We start from the raw sequence: 21,876 nt of genomic DNA, 5'->3' as shown, positions 1-21,876 counted from the left end.
TTACACTTGTATATTTTTATTTTATTAACATTCAAATTAATGAAACAAGTCAAATTAGAACAATTTAATTCTTAACTCAATGGCACAGTGGAGACTCAGTTTAACAATTGCAAGCAGCAAAATTGTGTTGTGCTCATTCAATTTAATATGTTGAACTGTTCAACCAGGCTTCCCTCTACTAAAATTAACTTACAACTCTGGAGAGACATCTATTCTTATCATCCAGATTCAAAATAAATAATTAATACATTTGAAACATTTACAGCAAAACTTGTATCGATGTTGATGCAATTAAATATTTAACGGAATGCAAGGCAAAGTTATATGAGAACAAATACGTAATGTAATTAAATTTCATCAATTTTTCCATTTTAAATTGAAGCTAATTTCACTGGTTGCAACCAACTCCATGCATTCAGGTTTAATTAACTATTATTGAACTTCCATGCATGCAGTTTTGGAATTAGTTAAATTGAAGCTAAGTCCAGTTACAGAATCTGTACTATATATTTTTTAATTGATCAAGCATTCGGGAACAAGAAATGGTATTTTTCAGGTAAAATTAGCACTCATTAATGCTATTTGATTAAACCCAAAGTTGGATCAAGTTAAAGAACAACTGCAGTGTTGAAATGCAGATGACATCTGAATTTAAACATTAGTATTTATTTGTTTAGCTTCCACTGCCATCGTCTGGAAGAGCCTTAAGCTTTTCAATCAAATGTTCATGCTTGGAGGGAGAAAAAACACAGGCAAATGTAAAATTAGCATTTCCTAATAATCTAAAGTTAAGCAATAACCTTGTAGAGCAACACGCCTGGCCCTTTAGCGAGTCAAGCAGGTTCTTTCATTTAAATAGAGTATAGAAACATAGAAATTGGGTGCAGGAGTAGGCCATTCAGCCCTTCGAGCCTGCACTGCCATTCAATATGATCATGGCTGATCATCCAACTCAGTATCCCGTACCTGCCTTCTCTCCATACCCCCTAATCCCTTTAGCCACAAGGGCCACATCTAACTCCCTCTGAAATATAGCCAATGAACTGGCCTCAACTACCTTCTGTGGCAGAGAATTCCAGAGATTCACCACTCTCTGTGTGAAAAATGTTTTTCTCATCTCGGTCCTAAAAGATTTCCCCCTTATCCTTAAACTGTGACCCCTTGTTCTGGACTTCCCCAACATCGGGAACAATCTTCCTGCATCTAGCCTGTCCAACCCCTTAAGAATTTTGTACGTTTCTATAAGATCCCCTCTCAATCTTCTAAATTCTAACGAGTACAAGCCGAGTCTATCCAGTCTTTCTTCATATGAAAGTCCTGACATCCCAGGAATCAGTCTGGTGAACCTTCTCTGTACTCCCTCTATGGCAAGAATGTCTTTCCTCAGATTAGGAGACCAAAACTGTACGCAATACTCCAGGTGTGGTCTCACCAAGACCCTGTACAACGGCAGTAGAATCTCCCTGTTCCTATACTCAAATCCTTTTGCTATGAATGCTAACATACCATTCGCTTTCTTCACTGCCTGCTGCACCTGCATGCCTGCTTTCAATGACTGGTGTACCATGCCACCCAGGTCTCGTTGCATCTCCCCTTTTCCTAATCGGCCACCATTCAGATAAAAGTCTACTTTCCTGTTTTTGCCACCAAAGTGGATAACCTCACATTTATCCACATTATACTGCATCTGCCATGCATTTGCCCACTCACCCAGCCTATCCAAGTCACCTTGCAGCCTCCTAGCATCCTCCTCACAGCTAACACTGCCCCCCAGCTTCATGTCATCCGTAAACTTGGAGATGTTGCATTCAATTCCCGCGTCCAAATCATTAATATATATTGTAAATAGCTGGGGTCCCAGCACTGAGCCTTACGGTACCCCACTAGTCACTGCCTGCCATTCTGAAAAGGACCCATTTACTCTTACTCTTTATTTCCTGTCTGCCAGCCAATTCTCTATCCACATCAATACTGAACCCCCAATACCATGTGCTTTATGTTTGCATACTAATCTCTTATGTGGGACCTTGTCGAAAGCCTTCTGAAAGTCCAGATATAACACATCCACTGGTTCTCCCTTATCCACTCTACTAGTTACATCCTCGAAAAATTCTATAAGATTCGTCAGACATGATTTACCTTTCATAAATCTATGCTGACTTTGTCCAATGATTTCACCACTTTCCAAATGTGCTGCTATCCCATCTTTAATAACTGACTAGCAGTTTCCCCACTACCGATGTTAGACTAACTGGTCTGTAATTCCCTGTTTTCTCTCTCCCTCCCTTTTTAAAAAGTGGGGTTACATTAGCTACCCTCCAATCCTCAGGAACTACTCCAGAATCTAAAGAGTTTTGAAAAATTATCACTAATGCATCCACTATTTCTGGGGCTACTTCCTTAAGTACTCTGGGATGCAGCCTATCTGGCCCTGTGGATTTATCGGCCTTTAATCCATTCAATTTACCTAACACCACTTCCTGGCTAACCTGGATTTCACTCAGTTCCTCCATCTCATTTGACCCCCCGGTCCCCTGCTATTTCCGGCAGATTATTTATGTCTTCCTTAGTGAAGACAGAACCAAAGTAGTTATTCAATTGGTCTGCCATGTCCTTGTTCCCCATGATCAATTCACCTGTTTCTGACTGCAAGGGACCTACATTTGTTTTAACTAATCTTTTTCTCTTCATATATCTATAAAAACTTTTGCAGTCAGTTTTTATGTTCCCTGCCAGTTTTCTTTCATAATCTATTTTCCCTAATTAACCCCTTTGTCCTCTTCTGCTGGACTCTGAATTTCTCCCAGTCCTCTGGTAGGCTGCTTTTTCTGGCTAATTTGTATGCTTCATCTTTTGTTTTGATACTATCCCTGATTTCCCTTGTTATCCACGGATGTACTACCTTCCCTCATTTATTATTTTGCCAAACTGGGTTGAACAATTGTTGTAGTTCATCCATGCAGTCTTTAAATGCCTTCTATTGCATATCCACCGTCAACTCTTTAAGAATCAATTGCCAGTCTATCTTGGCCAATTCACGTCTCATACCCTCAAAGTTCCCTTTCTTTAAGTTCAGAACCCTTGTTTCTGAATTAATTATGTCACTCTCCATCCTAATGAAGAACTCAACCATATTATGGTCACTCTTGCCCAAGGGGCCACGCACAACAAGACTGCTAACTAACCCTTCCTCATTACACAATACCCAGTCTAGAATAGCCTGTTCTCTCGTTGGTTCCTCTACATGTTGGTTTAGAAAACTATCCCGCATACATTCCAAGAAATCCTCTTCCTCAGCACCCCTGCCAATTTGATTCACCCAATCTATATGTAGATTGAAGTCACCCATTATAACTGTTTTACCTTTGTTGCACGCATTTCTAATTTCCTGTTTGATGCCATCCCCAACTCCACTACTACTGTTAGGTGGCCTGTACACCACTCCCACTAGCGTTTTCTGCCCCTTAGTGTTTCGCAGCTCTACCCATATTGATTCCACATCCTCCAAGCTAATTTATTTTCTTTCTATTGCGTTAATCTCCTCTCTAACCAGCAACGCTACCCCACCTCCTTTTCCTTTCTGCCTATCCCTCCTGAATATTGAATATCCCTGGATGTTCAGCTCCCAGCCTTGGTCACCCTGGAGTCATGTCTCTGTGATCCCAACTATATCATAGTCATTAATAGGTATGGTGAACCAATACCTCAGCTCAATTTACTCACAGATCTATTGTTCAGCTTAACCTATTCTTGGCTGATCCATAACTCAAATCTATTTACCCAGAGCTGATCAAGATCTCAACTAGGCAATCCCTCAATTTCTGAGCACAAGGGAATATAGACCAAATTCATGAAACAATCATTGGAACTCCACAAACTGTTTAATTTGACCTAAAAATTGCAATTATCCCAATAACCAAATCTTCGAAGGAAAGGGGCTGTACCGATTTTTACTTTATACAAGGGCACAAATGTTCAAAATAGGGACCAGGTACTTTAAGGGGAAAGTAGAGAAGCAGTTTCTTAAAATAAAACTCTGGGACCAGTTAGATGTGAAGATTAAACTTTCACAACTGGACTTTTTTGAAATCCACATTTCATATAAAACTTTAATTTATCTAAAATAATGTGAATGTAAGGAAGAATTTCCATCAGGATACAAATATGTGTTGGCAAAATCTGCATTCCTATGGGTGCTGTCTAATGTAGCTCATTTCCTCAAAATGCAGCCTCTCCATTCTGCTAATTATCAGATATTTCCCCCTGCACATTCCTAAATACAAATAAAGATTACATTTGATTAACAATTAATGAGCTTTGATCCAAATCAGTGCTTATTTAAGTCAGGAACAGATATAAATCTACTAGAATTGCACAATATTTGGGGTATATCCAGTGTTATACTTTAACCTGTAGGGGATAAAGTGATTAATAGCTTTTCTCTCCGAGTGAAGAAAATTCTTTAGTTCTTACCAGAACTATATCCGGACAGACCTGGGAAAGTTTGATTCATATTAACTTGCCTGGAACCACTTTATAGTGGTGGATGATGTTTGAAATAGTGAAGCATCCATTAGATATTAAAATATATGAAAGAATCCATAAAGGAATGATTTGCATCTTCAATTCTCACATTATTCAGCAAATGGAAACAAAATACTTACAGTTATAAACCAGTAGGAATTTGCTCTGTAAATCATTCTTGATAAAAATCCCATCTGACTAACTGGAGCCAGTACATGCAAGTGTAGATGAGCTACTGTACAGAATGGTGGCCAGTGAAAACCAAGCCTGTAAACAATTCAAAAATTACACTCAACACAAGTCTCTAATCACACAAACTTCAATAAAAAACTGAATTAATCCAGTTAAAGGAATCCTGAGAATGCTAAGTTTAAACATTGTTTGGTTAAATCCATTGACTTCAAAGTAATTTGTATACATAGTGGACAAAAAAAATCCATCCAAGTGAGAGGAAATGTACCAAAATATTTACAGCAAAATTGAAAATGCAGACGTTCCGTGTTTTTGATGTGCTTTAAATTTTGTAGTTCTCTATACATATGTGAGAATCTATCAATAGGTGCTGTCAGTGACATTCTGTCACATTTACCAGTACATACTGTAACAATGCCAGTCACGTGTATGCAGAAAGTCACCTACGTTGTAATTTTGTCAACTTCGTTCAGCAAAGTTAAATTTAAGAATTCTACTTTGTTTGCTGCAAACCACAGCAGTAGGTTATTTTAAAAGATGAACCACCAGAAAATTGCATAAAATTATCGATTCATATAATGTTGCATTCAATTACTTTTTATTTTTAACTATGTTGTACACACCTTTCTTGACAACTACTATAAAGTTCATTTGTCCATCAAATTAACACATCGTAATCATAATTGTAAAGAAGTTCCAGAGGTATAAGAATGAGGAAGGGCTGTGATGACAGTTAACTTTTAGTTTATTGACACAGCATGATATTCGCGTTGTACATAGAATTTGGATAATTGTTTATAAACTGTATATATGTATGTTTTTTGTGCGTGCATATGCGTGTATATATGTATGTATGTATGTATGTGACTTATGTATGGATATTTGTATGTACGTATGTATATGTCTGTGTATGTGTATATATATATATATATGTAGATGAGATAAAGTTTGTGAATTCATTGATGAGTAGCGGAGAAGGGGTAGGAATAAATAAGTGTATACTTCCTCCAGGCACGTGCCGTGAGTAATTACAGGGTAGGCAGTCAGCCGGCTTTTAAAAAATCATAAACCACGCATGCGCAGATTGATCTCCTCTCCGTAAGCTGTCAGTCAACTTTTATAACGTCTTCAAAAGCCATATCTCTTAATAAAGTACCGTATTTCCTGGCAATTAAGACGCACCCCCATTTTTAGTTGCTAAATTTTGAAAGAAGGCTAGCGGGACATAGAATTTCTCATGCTCAAATCTCCTTCATTCTGAATTACTGAATGGGTGGGGCGTGGAGGGTGACGGCAGGTGGAGAGATGGTGGGAAAAACGGGAGCATATCGGGACAAGTTGAATCAGTTGTGATCTTATTGAATGACAATACTAGTTCAAGGGACCAATTGGGGGGAGAGTTCCTTTCACAGCGTGTGTGGGGAGTCTGGCCAGGGGTAAAGTTGCGGGGAAGGCAGGAGCGTTGAGAAGAAGGGGGTCGTGGATTATGCCAGCAACTCGCTCACCGCTGACGCAACACTCCAGGCGCGGAGCCACCGCATTGTGGCCGTGGAGGGAAGTAGCTCGGGTGGCTGCGAGCAGCCGCCGGGACCGGACAGCGGAACTGATCGCCATCTCAGCGCCTTCTGCCGGCCCGCTCACCTCTGGCAGTGCGGGCAGTGGAGCTTACTCCTGTGTCAGCGCGAGTAACCTCAATTGGTCCCTTGATCGCGCTGACACAGGAGTAAGCTCCACCGCCCACATTGCCAGAGGTGAGCAGGCCGGCAGAAGGCGCGGGGATGGTGGCCGGTTCCTCTGTCCGGTCCCGGCAGCCACTCGCAGCACCCGAGCTACTTCCCTCCCTGGCCACAAAGCGGTGGCTCAGCGCCCGGAGCGTCGAGGCAGCGGTGAGTGAGTTTCTGGCATGATCCCTGATCCCCGACCCCCTCCTTCTCAACGTTCCTGCCCTCCCTGCAACTTTACCCCTGGCCAGACAACCACATGCTGTGATAGGAACTCTTCCCCCCCACCCCCCCCCCCACCAGTGGCGGTGTCCTTTTGCAGCCGCTTCCCACTTTACATCCGCTTCACATCAGCTGCCAGCAATGAGGGGTTGACTTGGCTATTCCTCAGTACCGCAACATCGTTCTTGATGTTGCTGTACTGAGAGATAGCCAAGTCTATCTTTCTTGGCTAAAAACCTAACCTTCGGCCTCCAGAACACAGGTAAATTTCCGTGCCTTATTTTTGGGTAAAAAATAGCATCTTCATTGCCGGGAAATACGGTATTTAAAAACATATAGCTCAAAGAAATTTACTTACCACATTATTTGTACACGAACATTCTTCTCTCTTTGTTTCTTAAGATACTCTTAAGTTAATGGCAATCCATGTTTGAAAAACCTATCAAGAAACTTGCGCTGCGCCTGCGCAGTAGGCTGCTGCACCTGCGCAGTACGCAGTCGACAGTGCAAAGGCAGAATTTCAGCTGCCTTCAGCTCCCCTTGAAATTGAAGGCTTGAAGCAGCGTCGACGGCACGTGAGCTGCACATACTTTTGCGTGTTTCAAGTACTGCGGATGAAAGGCATGGGAAAATTATGCCTACCTAAGAGATCGATCTCTTAGGTAGGCATAATTCTCCCGTGTCTGTACTATTTATATTTAACAATTACCATTTTATAATTTTTGTCAGGGTAGGCAGTGCCTACCTTGCCTACCCTGACAGTATGTGCCTGACTTCCTCCTACTCCTTTTCAAATATGTAAGATTTGATTTGTGATGTTTATGAGAAGTTATTTAATGTTGTGTATAGGTTTATTGTTCATTTCATTTTATTGTTATTTTGCTTTGTTTTAAACTTTTTTTGTTTTACATGTTCGAAACAAAATATAAATATATAGGATAATTACTAGAGAATAAAACTGTAACCATACTTACCTCACATCAGCAGGGTCAGCTATCCCCTTTTGAAGAAGTACATTTTTCCCAATTGCCACCATTGTTTGAACTGTTCATTACAGTAGAATATTACAAAGTTGAAAAATATATAAAAATTATATATTGGCAACAAATTAAAAAAACTTGTAAACAGTTAGTTTACAACTATGTAAATTTGTGGTATTATGACCACAGATCTCTCATTTTAACTGTTAACTACTATTGCATTCTAATAATCTACGGGTGATACACAGACATAGAAACATAGATAGAAACATAGAAAATAGGTGCAGGAGGAGAAAGAAAATAAGGTGGACACAAAATGCTGAAGTAACTCAGCGGGACAGGCAGCATCTCTGGAGAGAAGGAATAGGTGAAGTTTCTGGTCGAGACCCTTCTTCAGACTGATGTCAGGAGAATGGGCGGGACAGAGATAGAATGTAGTCGGAGACAGTAAGTCAGTGGGAGAACTGGGACGGGGAGGGGATGGAGAAAGAGGGAAAGCAAGGGCTATTTGAAGTTAGAGAAGTCAATGTTCATACCGCTGGGGTGTAAACTACCCAAGCGAAATATGAGGTGCTCCAATTTGCGCTGGGCCTCATTCTGACAATGGAGGAGGCCCAGGGCAGAAAGGTCAGATTTGGAATGTGAGGGGGAGTTGAAGTGCTGAGCAACCGGGAGATCAGGTAGGTTAAGGTGGACCGAAGGGAGGTGTTCAGCGAAACGATCGCCGAGCCTGCGCTTGGTCTCGCAGATGTACAGAAGTTGACACCTGGAACAGCGATACAGTAGATGAGGTTGGAAGAGGTGCAAGGGAACCACTGCCCCACCTGAAAAGACTGGCGGGGTCCTTGGATGGAGTAAAGGGGGGAGGTAAAGGGACAGGTGTTGCATCTCCTGTGGTTGCAGGGGAAAGTACCTGGGGAGGGGGTGGTTTGGGTGGGAAGGGATAAGTTGACCGGGTAGTTGTGGAGGGAACGGTCTCTGCGGAAAGCAGAAAGGAATGGAGATGGGAAGATGTGGCCAGTAGTGGGATCCCGTTGGAGGTGGCGAAAGTGTTGGAGGATTACTTGCTGTATGCGACGGCTGATGGGGTGTAAGGCGAGGACAAGGGGGACTCTGACCTTGTTGCAAATGGGGGGAGGGGGAGCAAGAGCAGTGCTGTGGGATATCGAGGAGAACCTAGTGAGAGCCTCATCTATAATGGAAGAGGGGAATCCCCGTTTCCTAAAGAATGAGGACATCTCCGATGATCTAGTATGGCAAACCTCATCCTGGGCGCAGATGCGGTGTAAATGGAAGAATTGGGAGTATGTGATAGAGTCTAAGAAAATAAGTCATTTACGAGGTAGAGACATGCTGCTTGACTTACTGAATGTTTCCATCAATTTCTGTTTTTGTTTCAGATTTCCAGCATTTGCAGTTAAAATAAAAAATGACTGGCATACATTTAGCCTTGTTACCAATGTTGGAAACCACAGGACAAGAGTAAAGTTAGCAAAATAACAACCATATGAATTGCTGGTACTGAGAAGTCCTGGCAGTGTAACAGAGTAGAATATTGCTAATCAATCAGTGAAAGGCTGAAAAAAACAACATTCTGCAGGAACTGGAAATATAAAACACAAACAGAAACTGCAAGAATCATCATCAAATTAGGTAGATTGGTATAGAAAATCTCTATCAGCCTTGTGTTAATCACTAAGCCTACTTTACCCTCTTTTACCTTACTCTAGCACCCTTTTGTCATCTGCTCACTCATGCCTCGTACTATCATTAGTCTTTCCTCTTGTCCTTTCCACCCTTTATCCCATTTATAAATATTTTGGGCTGAATGTAGTTGGCTCATCATTAAGCCTGGTCTTGAAGCCTATTCTAGTGGCACTAATCAATCCACCTTACAGTGAATGTGCAGAACTGCCAATGAAGTATTGAGAAAGTCCCTTTGGAAAAAAAAAATAATTTTGACAAATCTTTGACCCCACCATTACTGATTGTAGAAGCTGAGAGGATTTTATATTAATTCACAAATATTTTTCACAGTGAGGCATTTAAAAACCATTAATAATGATAGTCAAGCAACATTGAAGAGGGCCATGTTCTTGCTGACCAACGGCACCCATCCACATTCAAACATTTTCCAGCAGTTATCCCAATAGCCAACTATTTCCTCAGAAGATGGAGTAGATTGGATGTGTCGACGAATTGAGTATGTCAATGAATCCAGGAAATTATACCTCAGTGAGCCTCACATCAGTGATAGGGAAGCTAAGTCCCTTGATATCTCTTATCATAGATATTTCAAATAACTGTACGTTTTTTTAAATTTGAATGTGGACGGAAAAACACTCAAAGGGCACCACTAGATTTCCCACTATTCTAGCTCGAAGACAGATATGAAAGAAAGTTAAAAAAGAATTGTTGATCAATCAATCAATACACCTATAACATGATTTGCATTTCAATACTATCACTCCTGATGGCACCTGAAATGTTAATGTAGCCATTTAGTGTGCGTTCTATATCTAAATTTAGTTTCAGGTTTGTAAAAAAAAATGGTCTTAAGAGTTAACTTCTTGAAACGTTTATTACAGAAAGAAGAAATGGTAAAGGATTGGAACATGATTTAGAACATCACAAGCCATTTAATTTTCAAGAATGAAGTCAACATAATCTCACCGATTGATATGTGTTCCTTCTTCAGAGTTTTGCAATTTCCAATATGTCTCCTTGGCACTACAAGATAGTGATGGGGTGCACCAGGTCGGATGTCTCTAAAACAGGCAAACTGTTCATCCTGACAAACAAAAACACAAAATGTGATGTTTCAAACATTCACATATCTGCGGGCTCTTTTAATGAACTGACTATTTAGAAACATTGACTCCATTCAAAGATCCAAGCAGTCTTTCCAGGAGCGGCAGAGGTTCACCTGCACCTCCTCCAACCTCATCTATTGCATCCGCTGCTCTAGATGTCAGCTGCTCTACATCGGTGAGACCAAGCGTAGGCTTGGCGATCGCTTCGCCCAACACCTCCGCTCGATTCGCATTATCCTACCCGATCTCCCGGTGGCTCAGCACTTCAACTCCCTCTCCCATTCCGAATCCGACCTTTGTGCCCTGGGCCTCCTCCATGGCCAGTGTGAGGACTACCGTAAATTGGAGGAGCAGCACCTCATATTTCACTTGGGCAGTTTGCACCTCAGTGGTATGAACATTGACTTCTCTAATTTCAGGTATCCCTGCTTTCTCCTCCCCTTCTCAGCTCTCCCTCAGCCCACTGTCTCCGCCTCTTCCTTTCTTCTTCCCGCCCCTCCCACCCTCACATCAGTCTGAAGAAGGGCCTCGACCCGAAACGTTGCCTATTTCCTTCGCACCATAGATGCTGCCTCACCCGCTGAGTTTCTCCAGCATTTTTGTCTACCTTCGATTGTCCAACATCTGCAGTTCCTTCTTAAACATTTAGAAACATTTGTTGCCTTATTCCTTTTTCCGCATCTCAATATCTCTGCATCTTCTCATAGTCCATCCCAAAAACATTCTCTGGTTTCAAACTAGCTTCTGGTTTCCTAATCTTTTATTTAGCTTTCTATCCTCCCTTGGGTTTTCTTTTTCTGATGTCAGGCAACACTCTGTGAAGCTCCATCGCAGGTGATAGACTTCTGACTGACATTCACTATAAACCCACTGACTCCCACGGTTATCTTGACTACTCTTCCTCCCACCCTGCTTCCTGTAAGGACTCCATCCCCTATTCCCAATTCCTCCATCTACGCCGCATCTGCTCCCAGGATGAGGTGTTCCACACCAGGGCATCGCAAATGTCCTAATTCTTCAGGGAATGTGGGTTCCCCTCCCCTACTATAGATGAGGCTCGCACCAGGGTCTCCTCCATACCCCGTAACACTGCTCTCTCTCCCCATCTCCCCACTCGCAACAAGGGCAGAGTCCCCCTGGTCCTCACCTTTCACCCCACTTGCCGGCACGTACAACAAATAGTCCTCCGTCAGTTTCGCCACCTCCAACATGACCCCACCACTCGCCACATCTTCCCATCTCCCCCCGTCTGCCTTCCGCAAAGACCGCTCCCTCCGTAACTCCCTTGTCAATTCTTCCCTTCCCTCCCGCTCCACCCCTTCCCCGGGCACTTTCCCTTGCAAACGCAAGAGATGCTACACCAGTCGCTTTACCTCTCCCCCCGACTCCTTTCAAGGACTCAAGCAGTCGTTCCAGGTGCGACAGAGGTTCACCTGCACCTCCTCTAACCTCATCTATTGCATCCGCTGCTCTAGATGTCAGCTGATCTATATCGGTGAGACCAAGCGTAGGCTTGGCGATCGTTTCGCCGAACACCTCCGCTCGGTCCGCACTAACCAACCTGACCTCCCGGTGGGTCAGCACTTCAACTCCCCCTCCCATTCCGTATCCGACCTCTCTGTCCTGGGCCTCCTCCACGGCCAGAGTGAGCAACACTGGGAATTGGAGGAACAGCACCTCATATTCCGCTTGGGGAGCTGCATCCTGGTGGCATGAACATTGAATTCTCACAATTCTGTTAACCCTTGCTCTCTCCTCCCCTTCCTACCTCTCCCTCAGCCATCGGGCTCCTCCTCCTCCTTTTTCCTTTCTTCTCCCCGCCTCCCCCCACCCCCTATCAGTCTGAAGAAGGGTTTCGGCCCGAAACGTTTCCTATCTCCTTCGCTCCATAGATGCTGCTGCACCCGCTGAGTTTCTCCAGCATTTTTGTGTACCTTTGTGAAGCAGTGATGGTTTTATACAAATAGTGTGTTGCTGAAACAAACGATTTCAAGTGAGCAGCAGTGGCACATCAGAGAGGTCATTGACCGTGACGATAAACATGTCAAGCATCAACCCCGCGACTACTAAATTTTTCTCCCTGCCTACATCTGCCCCATCCATTACTGGCTTCTCTTCTCTTCTCTGCTTCCCACTCCCCCCTCATTCTCCTCCTCTCTCCATCTTCCACCCCTCAGTCCCCGCTCCCACCCATCTTGTCCTTCCTGCCCCGTCTCCATATTTCTCCCCAGCCAGAGTATGTTGTGGGATGTGTTTCCTGCAAGCAGCCCTCTGTTGTGGCTCCGCCCGTGTCCTTGAGGCGGGGCTGTTTCCTCCACCTCCACCTCTACCAGAAGCAGCCCTGCCCTCACCCAGTGCAGCAGATCCTCCGGCACGAATCTGTTGCTGATTTTACAAAAGACGCAAGTTCTATCGAAGCCGCCCGCACTGTCCGCCAGGGCCGTGGTGGAGCCGGAGCCGGAGCCGGAGCCGGCGTCCGGCGGGGCCTGGGCCTGGGCCTGGGCCTCGGCCTCTCCCGGGATGACCATGCCCGGGATCGGGGTGCCTGACACTGCCGGGGTGGGGGCTGGCGTCGGCACCGGGGTGGGAGACAGGGTGGGGGTCAAGCTGGGCATTGGAGTGGCGTTGACGGACTCTCTGCCGGACCCATCGTAGACGTCGGACTCTGCTGGAGCCGAAAGCAGGGCCGGAGGCTCAACCGCCACCCCCACCGCCGCCATGACAACGACAACCAACGCCAGCGGCGCGGCAGCGGCAGCGGCTCAATCGCACTCCGAGCGCATCGATCAGCGGCTCAATCGCACTCCGACTCTCCCAGTGCATCGATCATCAGTGACAAACAGTCAGCAGAGGGAGACACAGAATGCTGGAGTAACCAGCGGGACCGGCAGCATCTCTGGGGACAAGGAATGATTGACCCTTCTTCAGACTGGATCAGAAACGTCACCCATCGCTTCTCTCCAGAGATGCTGCCTGTCCCGCTAAGTTACTCCAGCATTTTGTGTCCCTGTCTCCGGTTTAAACCAGCATCTGCAGCTCCCTCCTACACATGGATACATGGACACATAGGTGCAGGTCCTTCGAGCCTATTCAATGTGTTCGTGGCGGATCATCCCCAATCAGTACCCCATTCCTGCTTTATCCCCATATTCCTTGATTCCACTAGCCCTAAGAGCTCCATCTAAGTTCTAACTCTCTTTTGAATGCATCCAGTGAATTGGCCTCCACTGCCTTCGGTGGCAGATAATTCCACAGATTCACAACTCTCTGGGTGAAAAAGTTTTCCTCAACTCAATTCTAAATGGCCTACCCCTTATTCTTAAACTGTGGCCCATGGTTCTGGACTCCCCCAACATCAGGAACATTGAAATCCATTGTGTCCCAATTCCTTAATCTATATTACTAAAAGTCTGATCTTGACCACTTCCTGTTCTGTATATTGATTTTAGAAAAAACACTGCCACTTACAGCTGAGAATTTTGGCCATCTTACTCAGAATCCCCCTCTGCTGCGCAGGACAAGAGGAATTTTCTCATCGATTAAAAATAAAAGAGTTATTAGTGTTTAAAGAATGTTGAGATTCTCTCCCCTGAAGACAACGCCCCTTCTGGAGGGACTATAAAACGTGGAAATGTTGAGTGCCTCAGTCAGTCTCTGCAAGATGGGGGAAGTGAGAGGGTAACGTCTCTCAGTCTGAGCTGTGAATAACACTGAACACATGTTTACTAAACTGTGAGTGTGGTTTTACTAATCTTGAGTGCCCCTAATGTGGTTTGAAGATGAAAATGTGGTTGGTTTGAAATAAAGCACAGCAAATGGTTGTTGGTGGTGGTTGGTTTGAACTAAAGCACAGCAAATGGTTGTTGGTGGTGGTTGGTTTGAACTAAAGAATGATAAAGTCTAAACTTGACAACTTCCTGTTTGCACTCTATATTGATTTTAGATAAAACGCTACCACTTACGGCTGTGATTTTCAGCCGTCTTACTCATTCCCCTCCGCTCATCAGGTTCAGAGGATTCTTCACATCAATGAAAAATAAAAGTGTTATTAGTGTTTTAAAAATGTTGAGAATCTCACTCCTGTCAATCACGTCATGAAGGCCACGCCCCTTCTGGGAAGGGATTATAAAACCCGGAAATGTGGGTGTGGCTCACTCTCTGCCAGATGCGGGAGAGGCCACGACTCTGAGCTGTGAATCAACTGAACACACTGAATGTCTACTGAACTGTGAGTGTGGTGTTTATGTAGTGTTTTGTGTGGTTTCACCCTGCTTGAAATGGTATGAAACTGCATTTGAATGTGGTGGCCTTGCACCCTGCATGAAATGATATGAAACTGCATTTGAATTTGGTGGCCTTGCACCCCGCATGAACTGGTATGAAACTGCATTTGAATTTGGTGGCCTTACACCCTGCTTGAAGTGGCATGAAACTGCACTTGAATTTTGTGGCCTTGCACCCTGCTTGAAGTGGTATGAAACTGCACTTGAATTTGGTGGCCTTGCACCCTGCTTGAAGTGGTATGAAACTGCACTTGAATTCATTGGCCTTGCACCCTGCTTTAAGTAGTATGAAACTGCACTTGAATTCGGTGGCCTTGCACCCTGCTGGAAGTGGTCGGAAACTGCACTAGAATTCGGTGGCCTTGCACCCTGCTTGAAGTGGTAGGAAACTGCACCTGAATTTGGAGGCCTTGCACCCTGCTTGAAGTGGTATGAAATTGCACTTGAATTTGGTGGCCTTGCACCCTACTTGAAGTGGTAAGAAACTGCACTTGACTTAGGTGGCCTTGCACCCTGCTTGAAATGGTAGGAAACTGCACTTGAATTTGGTGGCCTTGCACCCTGCTTGAAATGGTAGGAAACTGCACTTGAATTTGGTGGCCTTGCACCCTGCTTGAAATGGAATAGCCGTGAGTCAACTGCCAGCCCACCAGCCGTGAGTGAGCTGTCAGCACACCAGGCTTGAGTGACTGAACTACCACCCCATCAATCCATTTGGCCCACAATGTCCATACTAGCCCTCTGGAAACGAGTCCCTTCAGCCCACAACACCCATACTAGCGTCCCTTCTACTGTCACTCCGCGGGATGATCCGCCCCTTCCTGCACCATTGCGTCTTTACTGCAGCTGCGGGAGGCTCTGGATGGCCGGCGGAGATCTCCAACCGGACACAATTTTTGGAGGGAAGGACCAGAAATGGCAGACCGGCCCGGCCCAGCACGGAGTCGGAGATGGCGTCGATGTCGCCAAATGGAAAGCGGAGACTCTGATCATGGCGGAGAGTGACCAGCGACTGGTGCCCGCTGTGAGTCCCCATCACACCGCCAACCCCTTCCGCTCTGGTCCCCCTCACTGGCTCCTGCCCCCCTCCCCCGTGATACCGCACTCTCCCTCATGGCTCTTCCCTTGTCCTTTCTCCGAGCTCTCTCCCCCCTGCACCCACACCCCTCCCCCTTCCCCCTGCCCACACATCACATCCCCCACGACGCCCCCCCGCCCCAACACCCTCCCACACCCCTCCCCCCACAGCCCCCTCCCCCACACCCCCTTCCCCCCCCACACACCCCTCCCCCACCACACATCCCCCCTCCCACACAAGCCCCCTCCCACACACCCCTCACAACCTCCCCCTGCCCACACACACCCCTGCCACTCCCACATCCACCCTCCCATCCACACCCCACACACACACACCCCCTCCCCCCCACATCCCTCCTGCCCCCCCCTCGCAAACCCCTTCCACCCACATACACACACCCCCCACCACCACACACACCCCGTGGTGACTGGGACCCAACGGGTCCCACTTAGTCTAGTGTTTAAAAAAAAATTTGAATTCTCAATGAACATCGTGTTTTTTCTTTAAAATATCCTAAAGACAATGTTAACTGTTAATGAAAATGAAAGAATTTGATTAAAATGTGGTTTTCTTTAGAATAAAATCAATGTCAATTAAAATGGCATTTTGCTTTAATGATATTTGGGCGAACGCGGCTGATGGGCAGGGAAAGTGGAAAAGTGCTTTTGTCAAGTGTTTTTGGTAAAGTTTAAAATGTCAATAACTTGTAAAATATAACATCAATGAGAAGGAAACATGGCTAATGAGCCCCCAGGATAATGGTGAGTAAGGTGGGCCAAAAATTGTAGCGCTATCATATACCGTTTTTGCGCAAATATAGGTACAAATAAGAAGCTAGTGATAGTGATAGAGATAGAGATAGAGATAGAGATAGAGATAGAGATTGTAAATGACTGAATAACACAATCTGAAATCCAAGATCATCTTTAATCAGTAGTCAAACTATAGCGGTACAGCAGGTTGTTAGTTGCTGGAACATCATGACCGCTTCCAAGACTGAGCAGTACAGGAAGTGGGTGTTAATATACATCGCACAGTAGGGTAGGGTTAGTGATGCTATTCTACTATGATTGCTTATCATGCATAAACCAATCTACAGAGATAGAGATAGAGAGATAAATAAAGATTTTCCTGAAACTTACAAATGCTTACTGTTGTTTTTCACTAGGTGGCTCACTGAGCTGTGAAATGTGTTCCTTCCGCTGAGTATTTTTCTAACACATTTTTAATCGTCATGGGAAAATCCAAAATTGGATGCAACAGTTTGCGTTAACATTGTGAAGAAAGAAGAAATAAAATGTAGCAAAATTGCAGATGATGCTAAGATAGGTGGAGGGGCAGGCAGTGTCAAAGAAGCAATGATTCTGCAGAAGGACTTTGATAGGTTAGAAGTGTGAGCTGAGAAGTGGCAGATTAAATTCAGTATCGCAAAGTGCGGTCATGCATTTTGGTAACAAGAATAAAGGTGTAGATCATTCTCTATATGGAGAGAGAATCCAGAAATCAGAGGTGCAATGGACTGGGTGCAGCACTCCAAAAAGTTAATTTGCAAGTTGAATCAGCAGTAAGGAAGTGAAATTAAATGCTAGCATTTATATCAAGAGGAATGGAATGCAAAAACAGAGATGTAATACTGAGGCTCCATAAGGTGCTGGTCAGGCTGCATTTGGAGTACTATGAGCAAATTTAAGCCCCATATCTGAGGAAGGATGTGCTGGCTCTGGAGGGTCCAGAGGAGGTTTGCAATAATAATTCCAGGAATCAGCGGGTTAGCATATGATGCACTGGGCCTGTACTTGCTGGGGTTTAGAAGGTTGAGGAGGGACCTAATTGCAGGGCTGCCAACTCTTATGCTTTGAGCGTGAGAATCACTCATTTGAACAAATTCTCACGCTCTCATGCTGATCACAAATTTTTCATGCTCTGTCGTGAGAAATTCTGTGATCAACGAAAATTTTTAAAACTCAGATAAATTGCATGGGCCGCGTTTGTTGGAGGGCCGGGGCTGGCGAGTGTTTGCCGAGCTGGCGAGTGTTTGCCGGGCTGGCGAGAGTTTGTGGGGCTGGCGAGTCGCTCGCTGCAGCTCCGGCCATGGAGCAGCCTCAGTGCAAGAGTCCCAGGCCGTCGGAGGCGACGGAAGCGTTGAGCCGCTGCCGTGAGAGTCTCTGTGCCAAATTCGCCCAGGTGACCGGCCTGGATCAGGCTGCTGGAAGTAAGGTGCATCCTGGAGGACAACCAGTGGCTGCTGGAAGTAAGTACCAAGCACTGGGTAGAAACGGTGGAAGATAGTGGACTTCAAGTGGGAGTGGTTGGAGAAAGCATCCTGCTTACCTGCTAGATTTTCACTTACTGTAACTGCATGAAAAATGTTCCCGATGTTGGGGGATTTCAGAACCATTGGTCACAGTTTAAGAATAAAGGGGGGGCCAGTTAGAACTGAGATGAGGACAAACTTTCTTCATGCAGAGAGTTGTGAATCTGTGGAATTCTCTGCCACAGAAGGCAGTACAGGCCAATTCACTGGATGTTTTCAAGAGATACATTTAGTTCTTGAGGCTAACGAAATCAAGGGATATGGGGAAAAAACAGGAAAGTGGTACTGATTTTAGATGAATAGCCATGATCATATTGAATGGCAGTGCTGGCTAGAAGGGCCGATGGCCTATTCCTGCACCTGTTTTCTATGTTTCTATGCTTGAGGATATGGCAATAAAACTCGATCACTTGATTTTGAAGCTTTCATGCATGGTGGAGGTATAATGTAGTCATAGAGTGATACAGTGTGAAAACAGGCCCTTCGGCGCAACTTGCCCACACCCGCCAACATGTCCCAGCTACGCTACCTGCTTTTGGTTCATACCTCCAAACCTGTCCTATCCATATATCTGTTACATGTATCCATGTAACTGTTTCTTAAATGTTGGGATGGTCCCCATCTCAACTATGTCCTCTGGCAGCTTGTTCCATACACCCACCACCCTTTGTGTGGAAAAAGTTACCCCTTAAAAAGTTACCTCTTAAAAATACTTCATACAAAAAACATTGAAATCATACTTCTACAATGCACTAAAACATGATTTTACTACATCAAATTTCCCTACCATGGGAGGAGGGGACACCCTACTTCCACACCCTCTCCCCACTCGGTTGCTCCACTCCTTCACCGGGTACCCCCAAGGCCAGTGATCAGTGATCGCTCAGTCTCCCCACTTTCAAAAACACTCTGGTTCAGCCGGAGAACACAGCCAGATGTGAACGGGGAACTGAGGCCAGTTGTCCGTGATGTCTGGATCCCAACGCTCAGCGCTTCATGCTTCGGAGTTGGCTAATGTTATTGATTTGTAATTAGCTTGATTTGTAATTAGTTGACAAAACCTTAATTTATTAATCCGGAATATCCAGGGCGATAGGATAAGTGTAATATTAAAATGACATGCAAGGTGTCAAGCTGTCTGTCACAACATACAGCCCTGATAACCCATTATTTCCTTCAGTTAAATATTGGGAAGGTAGCACTGTTGTCATTTGCCACTCAATTATTATGCTTGTTTACCTCACTGGCTATTTCTAACCCCCCCCCCCCCCATTCCTTCGACAGGTTGAATAGAAATGTCCCCAATCTCATTGTTTTATTAATTGAACACGTAGATAAATATCCTCAAGGAATGTAATCAGATGGATTCAGATGCGATATTTAAGAGCTTGTTCAAAGAAGGGGCATATTTTAAAGGAGTGACAGAGATACATGCAGGGGAATGTGTGAGGAGATTATTATTTGTCTTTAGTTTTAGCTTGAACCAGGACATCTGAAGATTAGAGGTTTAATATAGTAATTGTGCTGATACTGACCCCAACCAACCACGTAATGAATATCATCCATTCCGGAGGTTTTACTTTTATGATGCCATTTAAATTTCACTTGGATTTCAATCACTTAAATGTAAAAGTAGTTGGGAATGGGGAGCATTGGAACTAAAATTTGCTCTCGGTACATATTAACTGTAATGAAATAATGTATGCCTGTTGGTAGGTGCAATCAAAACAAAGATCTTTTTATCATTGTTGTGTTATGAATACCACAGAAAATATGATGTACTCTCAAGATCACATTTAATGGAATAATATTGCTTAAATATATAGTTATTGGACTTTGCATTTCGGAAAAGTCCCAGCTGAGAGGAAGACAGGAAAATACTGAAAATATTGGGGGTGAAAATGACTTCAGGCCAGTTTGTTACGAAAATGAAAGAAATGGTAACAGAATACTTTTACAGCTGAGTGAGTATAATTTTATGGATGAGAAATTGTGTTCAACCAATTGATGACTTCTTTGACAAAGTAACTAGCATGTTAGATAACAAGGAAGCCAATTAATGTAGCAAATTTTGTTATCCATAATTTTGTCTGTGATTTGCCCCATAAAGGATTACTGCATTAGATAAGCACCTGTGGACTTGAACTTAATAGGTTAAGTCCAGGGGGTCAGATATGGGGCTTTATGTGTGGGCAACATATATTGTCAGTGCAAAGGGGCTAGGAGCAAGGCCAAGTGTGCATCCAGAGTCAAGGTCTGGAATAGTACTAGGTGTGCAGTCAAAGCTGGGACCAGGGGAGTGTTCAGCACTGGGAACCTAAGCAGGTAAGCAGCCATGATCAGGGTAGAATGGGGGGGGGGGGGGGGGGCAGTGTAAGGCTGGACACAGGGACAGGAATGAGAGAAGGTATGCAACTGGAGTCAGGGCCAGGAGTAGTACCAGGTGTGCAGTGAGACCCAGGTGGTCAACATGGGCCAAGTGTTTGATTATAACCTGATTTCCATACATGAATACACTAAGATCATTCATGTGCGGCATGTGTTGATCAGAGCCTGGACTCTACTGTGGAATGTAATTAGGAATGTAATTTCATCTAACCTTATTCATAACTAATCTAATTTAAAGCATATATATTGCATTCAAGTGTGTTAAAAGACTCGCTACAGTATGCACCATATTGAACAATTTCAAGCTGAAAAATGCAAAAGTTCCATACCAATGGGAGGGGGGACACTCCTCCCACATCCCTCCTCCCACATCCCCCCCCCCCCGTCGCTACGCTCCCTCGGGCTTGCTCTCTCGCAATTTCTCACTCCCAACTCTCACCCAATGTTGGCAGCCCTGCTAATTGAAACTTAAAGAATAATAAAAGGCAGAGAGCGGAGAGAGTCCAGGATCAGAGCCTCAGAATTAAAGGGCGCTCTTTTGGAAAGGAGGAAGAACTTCTTTAGTCAGAGGGTTGTTAATTTGTGTAACTCATTGCCACAGAGGGCTATGGAGGCCGTCAGTGGATATTTTTAAGGCAGAGATAGACAAATTCTTGATTAGAACTGGTGTCAAGGGTTATGGGGAGAAGGCAGGGAAATGGGATTAGGAGGCAGAGATCAGCCATGATTGAATGGCGGTATAGACTCAATGGGCTGAATGGCCTAATTCTACTCCTTGTGAAATCAAACATAAATATATTCAACAATTTCAGCATTTGCTCAGCAATGACTGGTTCATGACTGAAGTTTCATGATGTAATTAGAAAAACATCGGAAATGCGTGGAGCGGGTCACTGCCTGCACCTGCATTTAGCACAATTATGACTAATCTTCAACCCACCTCCTCCTTCCCACACATTTCCATTCTCTTGGTATCTATGTTTTTTTTTTCTATGTTATCAGATCTCCAGCTTGAATTAGTCCTCTGACTGTTCCAAATACTCACAACTCTGAGGAAATGTTGCTTCTTTTCAGTTCAACATGTGCTACCCTTAAGTTCAAGCGACTATGAGTTTACTTCTAGACTTTACACATTTTCCTGAAAAAGGCAACACAAGTGAATAGAGTAGTAAAGAAGGCATCTGCTATCTTTGCCTTCACCATTTGGGGATTGAATATAAGAATCAGGAAGTCATGTGGCAGCTTTATAAAACTTAGGTTTGGCTGCTTTTGGGGTACTCCCACTTTTTCGTTCACCCCCTACACACCAGAGGCAATTTTAGAGGCCAATTAACCTGACAACCCGTATGTCTTTGGCATGC

The 21,876-nt window shown here is 44.4% G+C and overlaps 1 protein-coding gene across 1 annotated transcript; it reads right to left on the bottom strand.

Annotated features, from left to right (window-relative positions):
* On the bottom strand, positions 1 to 13,241 carry hint3 (histidine triad nucleotide binding protein 3). Its single transcript, XM_033021214.1, has 5 exons — positions 12,804 to 13,241; positions 10,313 to 10,430; positions 7,634 to 7,703; positions 4,665 to 4,791; positions 1 to 730 (listed from the first exon to the last, which is right to left on the bottom strand). The coding sequence occupies exons 1-5, from the start codon at positions 13,170 to 13,172 to the stop codon at positions 674 to 676; spliced, it is 741 nt and encodes a 246-aa protein (XP_032877105.1). The 5' UTR covers positions 13,173 to 13,241; the 3' UTR covers positions 1 to 673.
* Between the last annotated feature and the right edge of the window lie 8,635 nt (positions 13,242 to 21,876).

Source organism: Amblyraja radiata, chromosome 5, assembly GCF_010909765.2.
Source record: "Amblyraja radiata isolate CabotCenter1 chromosome 5, sAmbRad1.1.pri, whole genome shotgun sequence".
NCBI lineage: Eukaryota > Metazoa > Chordata > Chondrichthyes > Rajiformes > Rajidae > Amblyraja > Amblyraja radiata.
The sequence above is the reverse complement of the archived record's forward strand: the minus strand, read 5'-3'. Positions and strand labels throughout refer to the sequence as shown.